Here is a 19,451-nt window from a genome sequence, read left to right as displayed (position 1 = left end):
CTGAGAAATGTACATCCACTCATCTCACTTCCTGTTTGAGATTCTCAGGGAGCAGGCTTCTCACATGCCGTGCTTCCCCTGGTTGAACTCCTGGGACCGCTCACCCCACACTGGTCTATCAGTGCAGGTTCCCTGGTGAAATTCAGGCCTCGGCTCCAAGGCCAGGAAACACTAAACCACCCTGTAAGAAGCCCCCCAGCAATTACCCAGGCCGGCCGTGTGTCTGGCTCCTGGGCTGCGGCCTGCAGGGCCTCTGCTGGAGGAGTAAACGGTCCCCCAGTGACCCTGCGCGCCAGGCGAACCCGGGTCCTGGCCCGAGTGGGCTGGAGTGCAAAAGGCCACAGAGGCAACCAAACCACGCCCAGCCCGTGAGCTTGGCAGGCCCTGCGGGCCATGGGGAGGGGGCTCTTCTTGGCTACTCTGCGGCTGGTGTCTGCAGGCCATGCCAGAAAGGGAGAGCAGGGGGTGAGGGGGGAAAAGAGGGAAGGAAGCTAGAATCTCAAATTACCTTCCTGAAGCCACAGGATGCCTCCACCAACTGCCTGTGGGCAGCCTGGTTGCCCTCACCCTGTGATTAAAGCCAGGTCCTCACAGGACCTAGAATGGCTCCCAGAAAGAGCTTACAGCAGCAGCAGGCCCTGCCCAAGGACACTGGTCCTGCGTGGAGGCTCCCACCACCCCACTGCCCACACAACTCACCTGAGAGGCCTCAGGCTTTGCTCTAGGGTCAAAGATCCTCAGCTGCTTGTCCTGGAGAAGCAGGAAAGAGGACAAGAGGACAGGGTTATTAAAGCCAGGGGGCTTGAGGGCCAGCCAGTCTCCAGGACTCCAGGCCCTGGGGCACAAAATCTGGCATCCCAAACAAGACGTCTCCCCAGCCCAGCTCCTCCTCCTGCCGCCCAGCAGGACTGCCTTCCTGTCCATTACCCCAGGAATACACTCGGGACATCAGCCTGCCTTCCCGAGCACCTCCTTCAAGCTAAGGGTGTCACGCGCAAACACGATCGCCCTCTCATCCTTCCATGATCCTGTGGAGCCCCGCCACCACCGTGACCCTTGGGCAGATGCAAACGGAGGCCCAGATCCAGACGGGCTGCCACGGTGCCCCGCCTGGCTCGCGTAATGACAGCCCGGTAGCACTTAACACAACTTTTATTATTTTTACTTTGCTACTAGGAATTGAACCCAAGGGAATTCTACCACTGATATACACCTCCAGTCGTGTGTGTGTGTGTGTGTGTGTGTGCGCGCGCGCGCGTGTGCGTGTGGTACTGGGGATTGAACCCAAAGGTATTCTACCTTTGAGCTATACCCTCAGCCCAATTTCTTATTTGGAAACAGGGTGTTGCTAGATCTATGAGTCTCACTACTTGTTGAGGCTGTCCTTGAATCTGAGATCCTCTTGTCTCAGCCTCCCAAGTACTGGGATTACAAATATATGTCACCACACCCGGCTTTATTTTTTTATTTTGAAATAAGGTTTCATTAAGTTGCCAAGGGCCTCTCTAGGTTGATCTCAAACCTGCTACCCTCTGGGACAGCCTCCTAAGTAGTGGGATTATAGGTATACACCACCATGTCCAGCTAACTTACGGAACTTGTGTGAGTGCGTGTGGTACTAGAGATTAAACCCAGGGGCATTCTACCTCCAAACTATACTCTCATCCCTTTTTAGTTTTAATTCTGAAACAGGATCTTGCTAGGCTGCTGTCACTATTTTGGTGAGGCTGTCCTCTATCCTGTGATCCTCTTGGCTCAGCCTCCCAAGTACTGGGATTACAGGTGCACACCAACACAACTGGCTTTACTTACAGAACTTTTAATCAGGAAGATAAGCTAATACTCCCCAACCACTCGCTCAGCTTAGTTACTGATCCGATTAGCCTAGTGCCAGGATGGACAGGAAAAAAAAGGAAAGAAAAGAAACAAGTTCTGCTGGAACTTAATGCCACGCCTCATTCAGGCCCTCGTTTCCGTGGCATAATTTATGTGTGTGTCTGAGTACAGAAACATACATGCATGAAGAACTGGGCAGAGGGCTGGGAGAGCTCTGCAGAGGAGCACTTGTCTAGCATGTATGAAACCCGGGGTTTGAGCCCTAGCACTGGGAGGTAGGGTGGGGAGAGAAAAGAACCTGGGCAGAAGGGCAGAACCTGTAGCCACTATTTATAGGCTTGGCCATAATTGCCCACAATAATTGTTAAGTACAGAAAGGAAGTTGCAGAATAGCATGGCATGGTGTGATCACAGTGTGGTCAAAACACACACAGCTCTATTTCTGGGACCATGGTCTTGTATATTTTAGAAGTCTGCTGAGCAAGGAGAAAGGTCTTCACCAACAGAGGCCAGTCAGTGTATCAATGCCGGGTAGGAGGGGAGGGCAAGGTGGGGGCTAGGTGCTGATTAGCATTTTTTTTTTCCCCTCTAGGGACTGAACATTCTACCTTTGAACCACACCACCAGGCCCATTTTATTTTTTATTTTGAAGAGGGTTTTATAAGTTACTGAGGCTGTTCTCGAACCTGTGATTCTCCTGTCTCAGCCTCCCAAGTACTGGGATTACAGGGGTGTGCCACCACACCCAGCTGGCCTTTCCTTTTTATATCTTAGCACAGCTAAGCTTGAGAAATAATGAATGATTGGAATTAGAACCATTACTATTTGTGCCAGGTGTAGTGGACACACCTGTAATCCCAGGCACAGTGGCGCACGCTTGTAATCCCCGCGCTTGGGAGGCTGAGACAGGAGGATCGCACAGGTTCAAAGCCAGCCTCAGCTACTTAGTGAGGCTCTCAGGAACTTAGTGAGATGCTGTTTCCAAATTAAATATAAAATAGGTCTGGGAGTATAGCCTAGAGGTAGAAAGCCACTGAATTTCATTCCCAGTACCACACACACAAAAAATGCTGGGCATGGTGGGACACGCTTGTAATGCCAGCATTCGAGAGGCTGAGACTGGAGGATCACAGTTTGTGGACAGCCTCAGCTACTTAGTGAGGCCCTCTAAGCCAGGCATGGTGGCACATGCTTGTAATCCCAGCATTCGGGAGGCTGAGACCGGAGGATCGGGGTTCGAGGACAGCCTCAGCTACTTACTTAGTGAGGCCCTCTGCAACTTAGTGAGACCCTGTTTCAAAATAAAGAATAAAACATAGGGCAGGGGGTGTAGCTCAGAGGTTAAATGCCTCTGGGTTCCATCCCCAGATCCACAAAAAAAAAAAAAAAAAATAGGGCAGAGCGTGTAGCTCAGAGTTAGAATGCCCCTGGGTTCCATCCCTAGCGCCACAAAAATAAATAAATAAAAGCAGAGGGCATGGTGGTGCACACTCGTAACCCCAGTGAGTTCTTGGGAGGCCGAGACAGGAGGAAAATAGGTTCACGGCCAGCCTCAGTTACTTAGTGAGGACCTCCGCATCTTAGTGAGAACTTGTTTCAAAGTAAAGAATAATGCTGGGCATGGTGATGCACGCTTATAGTCCCAGTACTTGGAAGGCCGAGCCAGGAGGATCGTGGTTCACGGCCAGCCTCAGCTACTTAGTGAGACCCTCCACAACTTAGACGCTGTTTCAAAATAAAGATTAAAAAATAGGACTGGGGGTATACTTGGAGTAGAATCCCCCTGGGCTCAATCCTCGGTACCAAATAAAGATAAAGCCAGGTGAATGTCTGCTCTGCATGGGGCAAAGAGCCACTAGCCCCAGCATCACGGAGCTCAGGGTCAAGGTCTGGACTCTGCAGCAGTGTGCTGAGTTGAGACTGAAGAGACCCGAGTTGAGCCTTGAAGGACAAGCCGACTTGCTCTGAGAAGGGAAAGGCATTTGGGGAAGGTGGAACCCCACGAGTGTAGGTGTGGAGACAGGAGCTCACGGGCCACCCGCGAGGAGAAGGCCAGGGGCGAGCAGAGGACCAGGTGAGGCCAGGGCCAGCCCCTAGGGCCTTGAGTGCCAGGCCTCTCTGGCACACTCAGCAGGCCCCAGGGTCCTGGCCACTCTTGCAGTTTACTGTCCCAGGTGGGCCCCAGGGACAGTCCAGAGACTTGCTCCTAACAGTGCTCTGCTTGTAGCTCGGGCTCCAGGGGTCACGTGGAGATACACGGTGATGGGATGGTTGAGGAGGGTGAAAGAGGACAGAGTGAGCAAGGGGCAGAGAGGACAGTGAGGGACAGAGACAGAAGACAATGACAGCCGGGACAGAGCGAACTCCAGATCAAGGGCACAGAGAGACGGTCTCACGGGTGAAGTGTCGGGGAAACGCCTTCCCACTCCACAGCTCTGCCAGGAGACAGGTCCAGTCAGACCAGGAGCAGCTCTGTTCTTGGCAAGCGCGGAGCCCACGGGAGGACGATGAGGGCAGCCTCTCACCCGGGAGCACTGGGCTTGGCTTGTGGTGAGCATGCCGTAGAGGCAGCAGTAGTTTAAGGCTGAGTGCACTTGGGGTTTGGAGCCGGCGCTGAGGCTGTTCCACCAGGGCAGGATCCTGGGCCCAGTAAGCACAGCTGACAGTACCGCCATCTGCGAGGTGGGCGCGCCCCCTAGTGGCCGCCTGCCCCTTAGCGCCAGCTGGGGAGGGGAGCTTCCTCAGGGGGAAGAGTGAGGGGGGGGGCTCTCCCGCTTGATCACTTGTGGGCCCCCACAGCTCAGGCCACTGTCTGGAATCTACTGCTTAGTGAACACTGGGAGGAAAAACAATTGACAAAACTAGGAAAAGCGCCTTCCAAAATGGCAGAGAAAAGCCAGAGGTTGTGGCCCACACTTGTAATCCCAGTTCTTGGGAGGCTGAGACAGGAAAGTCAAAGGTGCAAGGCAGCCTCAGCTACTTAGTGAGGCCCCCTGCAACTGAGTGAGACTCTGTTTCAAAAGAATTAGCCAGGCGTGGTGATGCATAATTGTAATCCCAGTACTTGGGGGGCTGACAGGAGGATTGCAGATTTGTGGCCAGCCTCAGCTACTTAGTGAGGCCCTTCACAACTTAGTGAGACCCGGTTTCAAAAATTAAAGAATAAGCCGGGCATGGTGGCACATGCTTGTAACCCCAGCATTCGGGAGGCTGAGACTGGAGGACAGCCTGTCGCGGTTCATGAACAGCCTCAGCTACTTAGTGAGGCGCTCTGCAACTTAGTGAGACCCTGTCTCAAAATAAAGAATAAAAAATAGGGCAGGTGGTGTAGCTCCAAGGTCAAATGCCTCTGGTTTCCATCCCCAGATGCCCCCCACACACAAAAAAAGAATAAAAAATAGGGCTGGGGTGTTGCTCAGAGGTAGAATGCCCCTGGGTTCAACCCCTAGTACCTCAAAAAATAAATAAATAAATAAAAATAAGAATAAAGAATAAAAAATAGGACCGGGGTATAGCTTGAAGGTAGAATGCCCCTAGGTTCAATCCCTAGTATTGAAGAAAAAAATATTTAAAAATAGGGCTGGGGGTATAGGTCAGAGGTAGAATGCCCCTACGTACAATTTCCAGTACCCTCTAAAAAAATGTACACACACAGCTGGAGAATAGCATAGAGGTAAAATGCCCATGGGTTCAATCCCAGGACCACACACACACATATACACCCAAAAGGCAAATCTGCTCACCTCATGCCTCCACTGCCCTCTGGCTTCTGCTTTCTTACTGCCCCACAGCAATAAGCGCCAGCCTCAGCATGGGGCCTCAGCACGGCAGTCCTGTCCTCAGGTGCACCTCTCTAGCGCAGCTCTCTCTACCTCCCGAGCTCTCCCCGCCGCCTCCGCCCAGGCCTCTGTGCCTGAGCAGCTCAAAGCACCACGCCCCGCCCAGGGGGGCCAGGTCCCAAGTGTCCTCACATCTGGACCCTTCTTCATGCAGCTGGCTGCCGCGCCAGCATGGGCAGGCACAGAGTCCTGCCGAACAAGACCCCAAGGGAGGAAGGCTGCTTGGACTATCGGACAGGCGGCTCAGGGAGTCCGGTGGAAGGAACAGACCAGGGAACAGCAGGGGCTCTCTTCAGGCCCTCTTCTAATAGTGCCCAGTGGGGTGAGAGCTCACAAACACCCTCCTGACCTCAGTGCTCTTCAGCCCCGAGGACATCACCAAGCCTGCAGGCTACAGCCCAGGACAGAGGGCCCGGGCAGCCCTATGCGGTCCCGGGGCGCTCCACAGCTGCTTACCTTGCAGGCTGTGCCCAGGAGGGCTCCGTCCCGGCTCCAGACAGCACTCTGCACCAGGTCCCCATGGGCCACCAGCTCTGCAGGAAAGTGGTGAGGTCAGGCCCTGGGTGAGGAGGGGCCCGGAGGCGGGTGGGGCAGGCCTAGCTCAGGGAAACGCAGGGCAGGGGCCCCTTCCATTCCAGGCTCCTGCACATGTACCCGGGGTTCTTCTTACACCCCTGCCCAGGTCAGGGGACCTGCTCTCACCCCCCTCACCACAAACCCTACCAGGCACTGCCTTGCCAGCACCCTAGGCCTCTGTCCCTGCCATCTCCACTCTCCTCCCCAAGTGTAAGGGACTTAAATATATCCACACGTTCTCTGAAACTCTTCTTATTATAGGTTAAATTGTGTCCCCCAAAAGATGTCGAAGTCCTAACTCCCAGTACCTGTGTATGCAACTTTACTTGAAAACAGCCCCAGCAGAACAAAAGAAAGAAGGAAAAAAAAAATCAGTCCTTTGTAATCCACCAAGACTGATATCCTTATACAAAAAGGGAGATTTCTTTTTGTGTGTGGTAATTCTACCTCTGAGCTACTCACCCTTATTTATTTATTTTTGCAGTTACTGGGGATGGAACTCAGGCATTCTACCCCTGAGCAACACCCCAGGCCTATTTTTTAGTCTTTTTATTTATCTAACTATTTATTTATTTTGTGGTACTGGGGATGGAACACAAGGACATTCTACCTCCAAGCCACACCCCTCAGCCCTATTACTTATTCTTTATTTTGAAACAGAGTCTCACTGAGTTGCAAAAGGCCTAAGGAGCTGAGGCTGTCCTAGAACCTAGATCCTCCTGTCTCAGCCTCCCAAATGCTGGGATTACAAGCGTGCGCCACCATGGCCGGCTCATACCTGGCTTTATTTATTTATTTATTTATTTATTTTATTTATTATAATTTTTTTTTTTTTTTTTTTTTTGGGTGGTACTGAAGGTGGAACCCAGAGGCTTTCTACCTCCGGGCTATACTCCCAGACCTATTTTATATTTTATTTGGAAACAGGGTCTCACTAAGTTGCTGAGAGCCTCACTGAGTAGCTGAGGCTGGCTTCGAACCTGTGCGATCCTTCTGTCTCAGCCTCCCAAGCGCAGGGATTATAAGCGAGCGCCACCACGCCCGGCTCATACCCGGCTTTAAAGGGAGAAATTTAAACACAAACTGCGATCCTCGATCCTCGCATCTCAGCCTCCAGGGTGCTGGGATTACAGGTGTGCACCACCACGCCGCAGGAGTGCCTATGATGATGCTTGCAGAACTTACACTGTGTGCACATCAAACGGTGACACTTTTTTTTTCTGGTGGTGCTGAGGACTGGGCCCAGGGAATGATGACCGCGAGGAAAATGCTCTAGGAATGAGCTGTACTCCCAGCCCTGATACGTATTTTTAAATTCATGTTACTAGAAACACCAACAAGGAAAAGGGCTGTTCAGACGGGGGCTCCCGGGGAGGGTAGCCAGGTGACTGTACCTGTCAGGGGCTGCTGCTTGTCCCCATCCCAGACCTTCACGGCCCTGCCCGCGGCACTGGCCAGCACACCATCCGCGGTGGGGTGAAACTGCAGAACTTCCACCGGCAGCTCCTCAGGGCCCAGCGTGGCCCCGGGCACAGAGGGCAGGGCCTGACCAGGACGCGGCAGCCGCCAGAGCTTCACCTGTGGAAGGCATGAGTCTGCAGCCCAGGGCAGGGCCAGCCTTACCCCAGGCTGCCCCTGGCCCCAGTGAAGTCTTGCGTGGAACAAGGCCAATCCACCAGGACAATGCCCTCTGCCTGTCAGGGGCAGCCCACCTGCCTCAGCTCTTCAGACCGGGGAGCTGAACATCCCATGAAACCAAAAGGGGGGATGACATGGGGGCAGGGATGGGGCTCTACTATCCCAACCCCCCAAGTCAGGTGCCATGGGACTAGAGGGAAGGGGAGGGAGCGGAGGTCCAGGGCCAGAGGGCTGGGGAGAGGTGGGCAGCTCCTCTGACTGGTGCCACTCACCGTCCTGTCGGCGGAGCCCGTGCCCAGGAGGAAATCATCAAAGGGGGAGAAGTCCAAGTCGGTGACCAGGTCTGTGGGAGAGGAGTGGTTGAAACTGCTGGAACATCCTGTCTCAAACCCAACGGGATCCTCCAGCCCAGAACCAGCCCAGGCCTCTGGAGGCAACAAGGTCTGCCCAGAGAGGAGTAACTGAAAGTATCCAAGTCCAGGCCCTGTGGACACCAGGAAGATAAACGCTCCTGCTACACCTCTATGACAGACAGGCTGGGGGGGGGGGGAGGCCTGGCATCAGGAGGTCGGCAGGAAAACAGGCAGGAAGCTCCTCAGGCGACCAGAAGTCTGTCTCACCCGCTTAAGGCGGCTCCTCCAGGTGGACCTTCAGCTGCGGAAGGTCCCCAAGAGCTGCCCAACAGAGCCTTTTGTGGCTGAAGCAAGCTGGAGCCGGTCTGGGTTGGCTGAGCTGGAGCCTAGAGGAGCCCTGAGGCTGGTGGGCCCTCGCTCAGGGATTGTGAGGGAGAGCAGGCAGGGAGGGTGGTAGGAAGGTGGGTTGCAGACAGGATGGCAGGCCAGCAGCAGCAGAACAAGGGGGGCTGCCCCCTGCTGTCAGCATCCCAGTGGCTGAGCACACTGTCCTCACGGCCAGAGGAGACGGGAGGGGGGGGAGGGCAGAGAAAGGCAGCTCTTGGGTTGCCCCCGCCTGGACTCCCTTCCAGCTGGACTACAGTGGTTCCAGGCCCAGAGTGGCAGAACCCCTGCCACGCGCACCCTGGGGGCGCCCCGCTGGGGGGGCAGGGCAGGTCCCGGGCAGGTGGAGCCAGTGGCACGGGCAGCCTGCATCTCCGGAGGGAATGAGAGGGTAACTGAGTAATCTGAATGTGCCTGGGCTGAGTCCTCTCAAGGACCCATCAGGCAGTACCGCAACATCACCCCAACCCAAGGGTGAGGGCCCGACACCCACAGAGCAGGGACTTGCCCAGAGTCCCACAGCTAAGAAGGGTGGGGCTGAGGGCCACACTACCTGCCCCAGCTGGAGCAGCATTAGGCTCCAGCCACACTCACTGCAGAGGCCCCTTGCTAGCCCTGGGATGAGAAGATGGGAGGGGTCTCTGAAGTCTGGGACCCCCACAGGCAGAGCAGCAGCCAGAGCCCAGCCTCCCCCACTGCCAGCACCTTTGTGAAGCACCTGGTATTTCTCTCTCTCTCTCTCTCTCTTTTTTTTTTTTTTTTGGTGGTGGTGCTGAGGATTGAACCAGGCATTCTACTTCCAAATTATACTCCCAGCCATATACATATATATATATATATATATATATGTTTTTTTTATTTAAAATTTTTTTTTTTGTGTGTGTGGGTTTGGGGATGGAACCCAGGGGCATTTGACCTCTGAGCTACACCTTTCTGCCCTATTTTTTATTCTTTATTTTGAAACAGGGTCTCACTAAGTTGTAGAGGGCCTCACTAGCTGAGGCTGTCCACAAACTGTGATCCTCCAGTCTCAGCCTCCCGAATGCTGGGATTACAAGCATGCACCACCATGCCTGGCGGGGGTGGGTGTGTGTGTGTGTGTGTGTGTGTGTGTGTGTGTGTGTGTGTGTGTGTGTGTATGTATATATATATATGTGTATGTTTTTTTTTTATAACAGGGTCTTGCTAGGTTGGTGAGAGTCTCACTGCTTGTTGAGGCTGTCCTTGACCCTGCAATCCTCCCGTCTCAGCCTACCAAGTACTGGGATTACAGGAGTGCGCCACCATGCCTGGTAAGTACCTGGCATTTCTAGGAAGGTTCTGAGGAAGCGGGCATCAGCTGCCCCAGAGTGGCTCCCTGGCAGAGCTTCTGCAGGGAGATGCTCTGAAGACTTGCTGGCACCGTGAGCTACAAACTGCCACAAACCAGCGTGCGTGGTGCTAGTGACAGGAGGGTCACCACCTTACACAAGCCTCCCTACACACTTGGGGGGCTCTCCATGGGGAGGAAGCATCAAGAAGCAAACACGGAGGCAGGTGTGCTGGTACACACCTGTGACCACAGTGACTCAAGAGGCTCCAGCAAGGGAGGGGCTGGGGCGGGGTGGGGAGGGCTGAATGAGTGCTGTGTGCACGCATGCCACCTCCATCTTGTACCCCCTAAGATGTAGGACTACAATGCACCCATAAAAAAATTTTAAAAAGAAAGAAGTATACTAGAAAAAAAAAAAGAGGCAGCAGCAAAAGGACTCTGTAAGTTCAAAACCAGCCTGGGCAAGCCGGGCGTGGTGGGCTCGCTTGTCATCCCCGCGCTCGGGAAGCTGAGACGGGAGGATCGCACGGGTTCCAAGCCAGCCTCAGCTACTCAGTGAGGCTCTCGGCAACTTAGTGAGACCCTGTTTCCAAATAAAGTGTAAAATAGGTCTGGGAGGATAGCCCGGAGGTAGAAAAGTCCCTGGGTTCCTCCCCCAGTACCACACACACACACACACACACACACACGCACACACACACACACACACACACACAAAAAAAAAACAGCTTGGGCAACTTGGCAAGACCCTGCTGCAAAATAAAATTTAAAAAAGGAAGCCAGGTGTGGTGGTGCACACTTGTAATCCCAGCATTTGGAAGGCTGAGACAGGAGGACTGCCATTTGCGTACAGCTGCAGCTACTTATTAAGACCCTCTGCAACTTAGTGAGACTGTTTCTAAATAAGAAATAAAATCGAGCCGGGCGTGGTGGCGCACACTTGTAATCCCCGCGCTTGGGAGGCGGAGACAGGAGGATCGCGCAGGTTCGAAGCCAGCCGCACGCGCTGGCTTAGGAGACCCTGTTTCCAAAAATGAAAATGTAAAAATAGGTCTGGGAGTGTAGCCCGGAGGTAGAAGGGCTTCCAGGAACCCCAGTACCACCAAAAAAAAAAAAAAAAAAAAAAAGAAATAAAATCGGAAAATTAAAAAGAAACAAAAAACAAACAAATAGAATGTCTTTGGGTTTAACTCCCAGTACCAAAAAATTAAATTAAATTAAATTAAAAAAAAAAAAAGCCGGGCGTGGTGGCACACGCTTGTAATCCCCGCGCTTGGGAGGCTGAGACAGGAGGATCGCATGGGTTTGAAGCCAGCCTCGGCTTTCAGCAACTTAGTGAGACCCTGTTTCCAAATAAAATATAAAAAAGGTCTGGGAGTATAGCCCGAAGGTAGAAAGCCTCTGGGTTCCACCTCCAGTACCACCAAAAAAAAAAAAAAAAAAGAAGAAATAAAATCGGGGTGGGGATGTAGCTGAGACGTAGAAATGCCCCTGGGTTTCCCAGTCTCTCACACTCACACAACACACATACACACACCACAGGTCTTACTATATTACCGTATGCTGGCCTTGAACCTGCAATCCTCCTGTCTCAGCTCCCCAAGTACTAGGTGCATAGGTGTTCATATCACATCTGGCAGCCTCAGTTTTCTTTTCCCACTTTTTTTTTCCTTAGATGCTAGGAATTGAACTCAAAGGCATTCTACCTCCAAGCTATACCCTATCCCTACTTTTTAAAAAAAATTATTAGGTAAACAGGGTCTTGTTAAGTAGCTGAGAGCCTCACTAAAATGCTGAGGGTGGTCTTGAACCTGTGATCGTTTGTCTCAGCCTCCCAAGTACTGTTATTACAGCATGTGCAACCATACCCCAACCAGCCTTGGCTGGCGCGCGCGCGCGCTCTCTCCCCTCCCCTTCCTCTCTCTCCCCCCCCCCCTCTTTTTTGTGGGTCTGGGGATGGAACCAGAGGCATTCAACCTCTGAGCTACATATCCTGCCCAACTTTTTATTCTTTATTTTGAAACAGGGTCTCACTAAGTTGCGGAGAGCTTAAGTAGCTGAGGCTGTCTGCGAACCGCGATCCTCCTGTCTCAGCCTCCTGAATGCTGGAATTATAAGCATGCACCACCACTCCCAGCTCTATTTTTGTTTTTGTTTTTTTTGAAACAGGATCTAAGTTGCAAATAGTCTCACTAATTTGCTGAGGCTGGTGTTGAATCTGCAATCCTCCTGTCTTAGCCTCCCAAGTACTGGGATACTCCCAAGTATTTGGAGATAGAATACCCCTGGGTTCAGCCAGGCGTGGTGACACATGCTTGTAATCCCAGCATTTGGGAGGCTGAGACCTGGAGGATCGTGGTTCGCGGACAGCCTCAGCTACTTAGTGAGGCCCTCTGCAACTCAGTTCAAAATAAAGTTTCAAAATAAAGAATAAAAAAAATAGGGCAGGGGTGTAGCTCAGAGGTCAAATGCCCCTGGGTTCCATCCCCAGAACCACACACACACACAAAAAGAATACCCCTGGGTTCAATCAATCCCCCCAGCACTATTAAAAAAAAAACAAAAAAAAAACTTTTTTTTTGGTGGTACTAGGGATGAAACCGAAGGACATTCTACCTTAAGCTATACTCCCAGCTAAATTTTATTCTTTATTTGGAAACAGGGTCTCTCACTAAGTTGCAGAGGGCCTCACAAGTTGCTGAGGCTGGGCGCCAACTGGTGATCCTCCTGTTTTAATCTCCCAAATCCTGGGATTACAAGCGTGCACCATCACACCTGGTTTCAGACTTTTTTGTTGTTGTTGTTTTGGGTACTAAGGATTGAACCAAAGGGCATTTTTTACCTCCAAGCTATCCTTCAACCCTTTTTATAAACAGTCTGAGTTGTTGAGGCTAGCTTCAAACCTGGAATCCTTCTGAGCCTTGCAAGTATTAAAATTATAGGTATGCGCCACCATGCCCAGCTAAAAACAGACTTCTTACACATGCTACAACAGAGATGGCTCTGTAAAACACAGTAGTAAGTAAAGCCAGATCTGAAAGACTATGTATTATGATTACCTTTATGTAAAAAGGCCAGTCTCAGAGCAGGGGCCAACAAAGATTTCCTGTAAGCTTTGAGGTAATACCTATTTGAGCATTTCAGGGCCATATACTCTGTCACAACTACTCAACTCAGGCAAAGAGTTTATCTGAGATCAGTGGTAGAACAGGTCCTTAGCATAAAGAAGGCTCTGGGTTCGATCCCCACCACGAAAACTAAAGCCAAAACAAAAACATCTACTCAAGCTGGGCATGGCAGCACATGCCTGTAATCCTAGTACTTGGAAGAATGAGACAGAAGGATCACAGGTTCAAGGACAGTCTCAGCAAGTAGTAAGATTTTCATCAACCTAGCGAGACCCTGTTTCAAACTAAAAATAAAATAGGTCTGGGTGCATTTGTAATCCCAGTATTTGGGAGGCCAAGATAGGAGGATGGCAGATTCGCAGCCAGCCTCAGCTACTTAGTGAAGCCCCTTCTGCAATTAGTGAGACTCTGTTTCAAAATAAAGAATAAAAAACAAGACTGGGATGTAGCTTGGAGGTAGAATGTCCCTGGGTTCAATCCCCAGTACCGAAAAATAAATAAATAAATAAATAAATAAATGTTAATTAATTAATCAATTAATTTAAATAATAAAATAAAACATGGCTGGGGTATAGCTCAGAGGTAGACTGACCCTGGGTTCCGTCCCCAGTACTCCCCCCCAACATACACACCACTAATTCAACTCTGTAGTCTTGCAAGAAAGCAGCTATAGAGCCAGGTGTGGTGGCACACACCTGTAGTCCTATTATCCCAGTACTTGGGAGGCTGAGACAGGAAGATTGCAGGTTGAAGGACAGCCTCAACAAATAGTGAGACTTTCATCAACCTAACAAGACCCTGTTTCAAAACAAAAAAAAAGAAAGTTTAGATCAGACGATACAACGCACCACACGGAGCAGTTTAGATAAAATCTTCCCTATTAAATGCCCTCAACATTACCTTCTGCATCCCTGCAGGGAGCAAAGGACCAAGGCTCCTCCCCCGTGCCTGGCCTCATGGTAAGCAGCCAGGAAAGCAGGCCTGAGAAGTCGGGCCCACAGCTGGACAGAGAAGGCCTCGGGCCAGTGCTGCCTCAGCCTGGGGAGAGCAAACCCTTTTCTCAAAGTAGGCAGGCTGCCAGGCCAACTGCCTAGTGCGTCCAGAAGCCCTTTGTGAGGCCCAGCATGATCACCTCCTTGGAGGGCCCTGGGTGGCCTGGCTGGGGAGGAGGCCTAGTGGCAAGGCATGCCCTGATGGGCGCCTGGAGAAGACACAGGGCTAGGAGGCACACGGCAGTGAGCCCTTAGTCTCGACCTGGTGGCTGCCATTACTGGAGGACCTGGAGCGTCTGGCTTCCCTCCTCTCTGCCCAGCCAGAATTCTAGACCAGACGCCGGCTTCTGAGCCCACGCACCTGTCACAGGACACAGTGAGGACAAGCCACAAACAAACATGGGTCCAGGTGCCTAGCAATCCCTGGCCCTGAGGAGGGCAGGGCCAGATCTAGGCTTCCTGGGTGAAGTACCCACTCACCTGAATGGCAGCCCAGGTAGGCCACATGTCTCTTGTCTTCTCCTTGGCCTTCCAGAGGCACGATGCCCAACACACCTGTTAAACAAACACAGGGGCTCCAATTTTTGTCCCAACTGGGACCACCTACCTCCCTGATCAGGGCTCCCAGAGGAGATGCACCCCAAAAGCTCAGCCTGGGACCTCCCAAGAACCATCATAAGCTCACAGTCCGCTGGGACATAGTGAATGGCCCAGGGTTAGGCTAGTCTCCATGCATGAACCAGCTGTGCATTGGAAACACAGAAGCCACTGGAAAGAGGATTTCTTGTGCTCACATTGTGAGCCATATCAAAGGCCAGTGCAAGGCCCTTGGCTGCCACGTCTCCCACTTTTAGCTGAGAAAGATGCCAATGTCCCAAGGTAACGCAGTTGAGCCTGGAAAGAGGTCAGGGACGACAGCACAGAGATACAGCTCTGCCTGGAGTCCCCTAACTTCTTAGATAAACCAAAAAGGCATTTAGGTTTTGGGGTTTTGTTGTTTTCTGGTACAGGGGTTACACTCAGGGGCATTTTACTTCTGAGCTGTACCCCCAGCCCTATTTCATTTCATTTCATTTTGATACTAGAAATTGAACCCAGAGGCATTCTACCTCCAAGCTACACCCTCAGCCTGATTTTATTTCTTATTTGGAAACAGGGTCTCAGTAGGTTGCAAGCTAAGAGCCCCACTAAGTTACTGAGGCTGGCTTTGAACCTGTGATATTCCTGTCTCAGCCTCCCAAATACTGGGATCACAAGCATGCACTACCACGCTTGGACTATTTTATTTTTTATTTGGAAACAGGGTCTCACTAAGTTGCTGAAGTTGGCCTCAAACTTGGGATCTTCCTGTCTTAGCCTCCCAAGTACTAGAATTACAGGCATAGGCCACCATGCCCAGTTGGGCATGCTCTTTTTTTTTTTTTTTTTGGTGGTACTGGGGTTCCTGGAAGCCCTTCTACTTCCGGGCTACACTCCCAGACCTATTTTTATATTTTTATTTGGAAACAGGGTCTCCTAAGCCAGCGCGCGCGGCTGGCTTCGAACCTGTGCGATCCTCCTGTCTCTGCCTCCCAAGCGCGGGGATTACAAGCGTGTGCCACCACGCCCGGCTGGGCATGCTCTTAAGATCACAATCACTGTGGTTCATACATAAGCACACGTTCCTCAAAATCCACCTGATTACCACCCGTTAGCAAACAGTTTGTCCGGGTCTGAGGCCCTGCGTGGTGCTTGCCTCTACCCCTCCACTCTTCATGCCCAGAGCCTGCCCTTCTGCCTCACCCTACCTATGACGACAATGTCCAGACCTCCTCAGCCATGTCTGCCCCTACCTGGACGCTCAGAGTTGAAGGCAATCAAGTTGCAGCTCGCTTTGATATGGCTTCCACATGAGGGGGCGGTTCCTGCACGGATGTCGCTGATCCAGGCCTGAAATTCACAGCAAGAAACATGGAGTGGGGGCCAGATTTTTGTTCATGCCTAAAGCAGGGGGCCATAACCAGGGAACTCTAAAGCTGCACCAAGAGACACGTGCCTTCAGAACAGATCCACTTCCCATTCACACAGTCCCTTAGAAAACGCAAAGTGTTCTTGAAATAAGCAGTCACCAAGTGGGCGATTTTGCTTAGTAAGTCAGTTCCCTAATAAGGGTAAGAAGGCTCTTAGAAGGAAGTGTGTGTTGGGGGGAGTACTTCTATTAAAAGGGAGGAAAGAAGGCAGAGAAAGGAGAAGTGAGCACACAAGACGAAGACAGATCCGGCTCCTGACTCCTCTGCCGAGGGGTCCGCCAGCACCCAGCGGCCCCTCCAAGCACCAGGACGGAAGCATCCATGCTAAGGGGAAATCAAGGCCTGGCCTCATCAAAACACACATGCACATGCCTGTAATGCCAGTATTTGGGAGGCTGAGACGAAAGAGCCACGGGTTCGAGGACAGCCTCAGCAGATTAATGAAGCTCTTTAGCAACTTAGTGAGACCCTGTTTCCAAAAAGCTCAGAGACAGAATGCCCCTGGTTTCAATCCCAGTACCATGCACACACACACGCAAAAAGAACATGCTCTTCCACCCAGTCCCCGAGAGGAGTGAACATCACGCCCCCATGCAAGGCAATGATGTCAACGCCCCCACGCGTGAGCAGGCTCAGGAACACTTTTCAAAACTGAGATCAGCAAGGTCCTCATACTCCCTCCACTGGAGTCACAGCACAGCCCCTTGCTCCGTCCTCCCCTCCTCCCCACCCACACTTTCCAGTCCACTCGCCCCAGAATCAACACCAAATTTCCTGCTTCAAAGTTCACTTTCCAGGGGAGAACATCTGCATTTGGTGTTATTTTCCCTCCTGATTCCTGTTTACTGTACAAAGTGACAGGCAGTATCTCTGAAAAGAATAGAATCCTGCTTAAGCTCTTCCTGCAAGCCAAGGTTCCATCAGTCTGTTTATTTTGCTGGCCTGAAGCTCACCCAAGAGCATCCCGGGCCCTTGTGTCCTCTCCAGACTCCTAAGCAGTACTTACTGCACTGCCAGTGATGGTCTCAATGCAAACCTAAATATGAAACACCTCCCCTCAGCCTTCAGATGGCTTCCCGTTGTACATGAAACCAACTTCTTAGCCGGGCGTGGTGGCGCACGCTTGTAATCCCCATGCTTGGGAGGCTGAGATAGGAGTGAGACCCTGTTTCCAAATAAAATATAAAATAGGTCTGGGAGTATAGCCCCGAGGTAGAAGGCCTCTGGGTTCCACCCCCAGTACCACCAAAAAAAAAAAAAGAAACAAAAAAAAACAACTTCTTCCCTGGGCCCTCAGACTCTGCACCTGGCTCTGGACTCATCTGTTACCAGGCTTCCCTGGTCACTGCCCTCCATCCACCATGGCCCACTTTCCATTCCTCCACTAGGCTCCTCCCCACTTCTCATCCTTTGGGCTCAACTGAAATGTCACCTCCTTCAAGAAGCCTTTCCTAAAATCAAACATGAGAAATAAGGTGACTTAACTAAGAGATATGGGAGGGAGAAGAGAAAAATTCCCTAATGTACATTTAAAAACATCAAAGTCAATCACTAAGCCAAACATGAGAAGGAGGAGTGAGAGGGAATGGGGTAGGAATTGGGGAAGGTCTAAATAAGTGATGTGTGCATTAAAATTTTTTGAAAAATGGTGAAAATAAATTTATGTTAATTCAGGTTTCTGTAAAAGCAATAAAGAAAAATTGTGTTGAATTAAAAAAAAAAAGAAGCCTTTCCTATCACCCCATTAGGATTGGCCCTCACCTCAACATTCTTCGTGTGTGTGTGTGTGTGTGTGTGTGTGTGTGTGTGTGTGTTACTGGGGATTGAATCCAGAGGCATTCTATCTCTGAGCTACACCTCCAGCCCTTTTTATTTTGTATTTACTTATTTATTGTTGTGGTACTGAGGGTTGAACCCAGAGGCATTCTACCTCCAAGCTACACCCCCGGCCCTATTTTATTTATTTATTTTTTTCTTTGCAGGTCTGGAGATGGAACTCAGGGGTATTCGACCTCCGAGCTACACCCCTTTCCCTATTTTTTTATTTTGAAACAGGGTCTCACTAAGTTGCAGAGGGCCTCGCTAAATAGCTGAGGCTGTCCATGAACCCGGATCTTCCTGTGTCAGCCTCCCAAATGCTGGCTGGGATTACAAGCTTGTGCCACCACGCCCGGCTACCTATTTTATTTATTTTGAAACAGGGTCTCACTAAGTTGCGGAGTGCCTTGCTAAGTAGCTGAGGCTGGCCAAGAACCTGTGATCCTCCTGTCTCAGCCTCCCAAGTACTGGGATTACAAGCGTGCGCCACTACGCCCGACCTGAGTTACCTATTCTTAGGCCCAATTATCTGAGGACGCTGCCAAGCTTCCCAAATAACACAGTGGGTAGTAGACCAGGGCTGACATCTACGAAGCACATTCCTCACCAAGCTCCCTGATGAGGGCGGAGGTGCCCCCCAGCACGTGGCTCAGCCCTTCCTCAGAGGTCCACATCCTCTGGCTCCCCCAGGCACCACCCAGCCGCAGGCAGCATCGCCTGGCGAGTAAGGGAAGAGCTGGCACCAGCAGCGAGAGAAGGAAGCGCCTGCGGAAACCGAGGGAGGGGCCCTTTTCTAGCCAGGGGAGCTCCTCTCCAGCGGACACGCTCGGACCTGCCGAACACAGGGGAAAGAGGGGCATCTCTTCCACAGCCTGGCCGCGGGCACGGGCGATCCGCGGCGGCGAGAACGAGGGGCCGAGTGCCGGCAGCGCGGCGGCCCCGACTCCCCAGCGAAGCCGGCCGGAAGCGGGGAGGGGAGGCAGCTTCGCAGGCTGCAGGCCGGGCCCCGCGAGAGGGCTGTGCGGCCGCCGGGGTCCCGGGGCGCAGCGGGCGGGCCGGCCAGGCCGCTGGGATCTCCAGGCGCCGGACTCTGCCCTCCAGCCAGCGACGGGGCGGCCGGCACGCCGGAGCCCGAAGAGGGCGCCCCGGGGCGGCGGGGCGGCGGGGCTCGGCCACGGCGTCCGCTGCGGACCAGCGCGCGGGAAGGGCGACCGACGGGGCCAGCGTGGGCGCCGGGCCCGTGGGCCGGCTCACCTCGCGGCGGGACGGCCGGGCCTCCGTGTGCCGGAACTTGGACACCTTGAAGCGGTTCATGGCGGCAGAGACGGCTCAGGCGCAGCCCGGAGGACCAGGGGCGTCGGCTCTCAGGTGCACGCCGAGCAGCCCGGACTCGGGTCGCCGGCGGCCCCACCCGCTGCCCGCCGACACGCCCCCGGCCAATCGCAAGCGCCTGCGGCCCTCCAGGCCACGCCCCGGCCCATCTTCTTCTGCGCGCGCGCCCCGGGCCCCGCCTCCCGGCCAATGACCGCCCGGCCGTTCGCGAGGCCACGCCCCGATGCCGGAGGG

The 19,451-nt window shown here is 52.6% G+C and overlaps 1 protein-coding gene across 1 annotated transcript in view; it reads right to left on the bottom strand.

Moving 5' to 3' along the window:
• The window catches only part of LOC308268865 (coronin-7), a gene marked incomplete at both ends in the record, with an annotated part of 56,882 nt that extends 37,683 nt beyond the window's left edge, over positions 1-19,199 (bottom strand). Inside the window, 7 exons of the mRNA XM_080703968.1 lie at positions 700-750; positions 6,132-6,208; positions 7,646-7,829; positions 8,162-8,232; positions 14,539-14,613; positions 15,891-15,987; positions 19,140-19,199. Coding sequence (XP_080560094.1) covers positions 700-750; positions 6,132-6,208; positions 7,646-7,829; positions 8,162-8,232; positions 14,539-14,613; positions 15,891-15,987; positions 19,140-19,199 — 615 coding nt within the window. The remainder of the gene's footprint in view (positions 1-699; positions 751-6,131; positions 6,209-7,645; positions 7,830-8,161; positions 8,233-14,538; positions 14,614-15,890; positions 15,988-19,139) is intronic.
• Positions 19,200-19,451: the final 252 nt, after the last annotated feature.

Source organism: Muscardinus avellanarius (assembly GCF_963383645.1).
Source record: "Muscardinus avellanarius genome assembly, chromosome: 10".
Classification (NCBI taxonomy): Eukaryota; Metazoa; Chordata; class Mammalia; order Rodentia; family Gliridae; genus Muscardinus; species Muscardinus avellanarius.
Note: the sequence above shows the minus strand (reverse complement) of the source record. Positions and strands in the feature narration are given on the sequence as shown.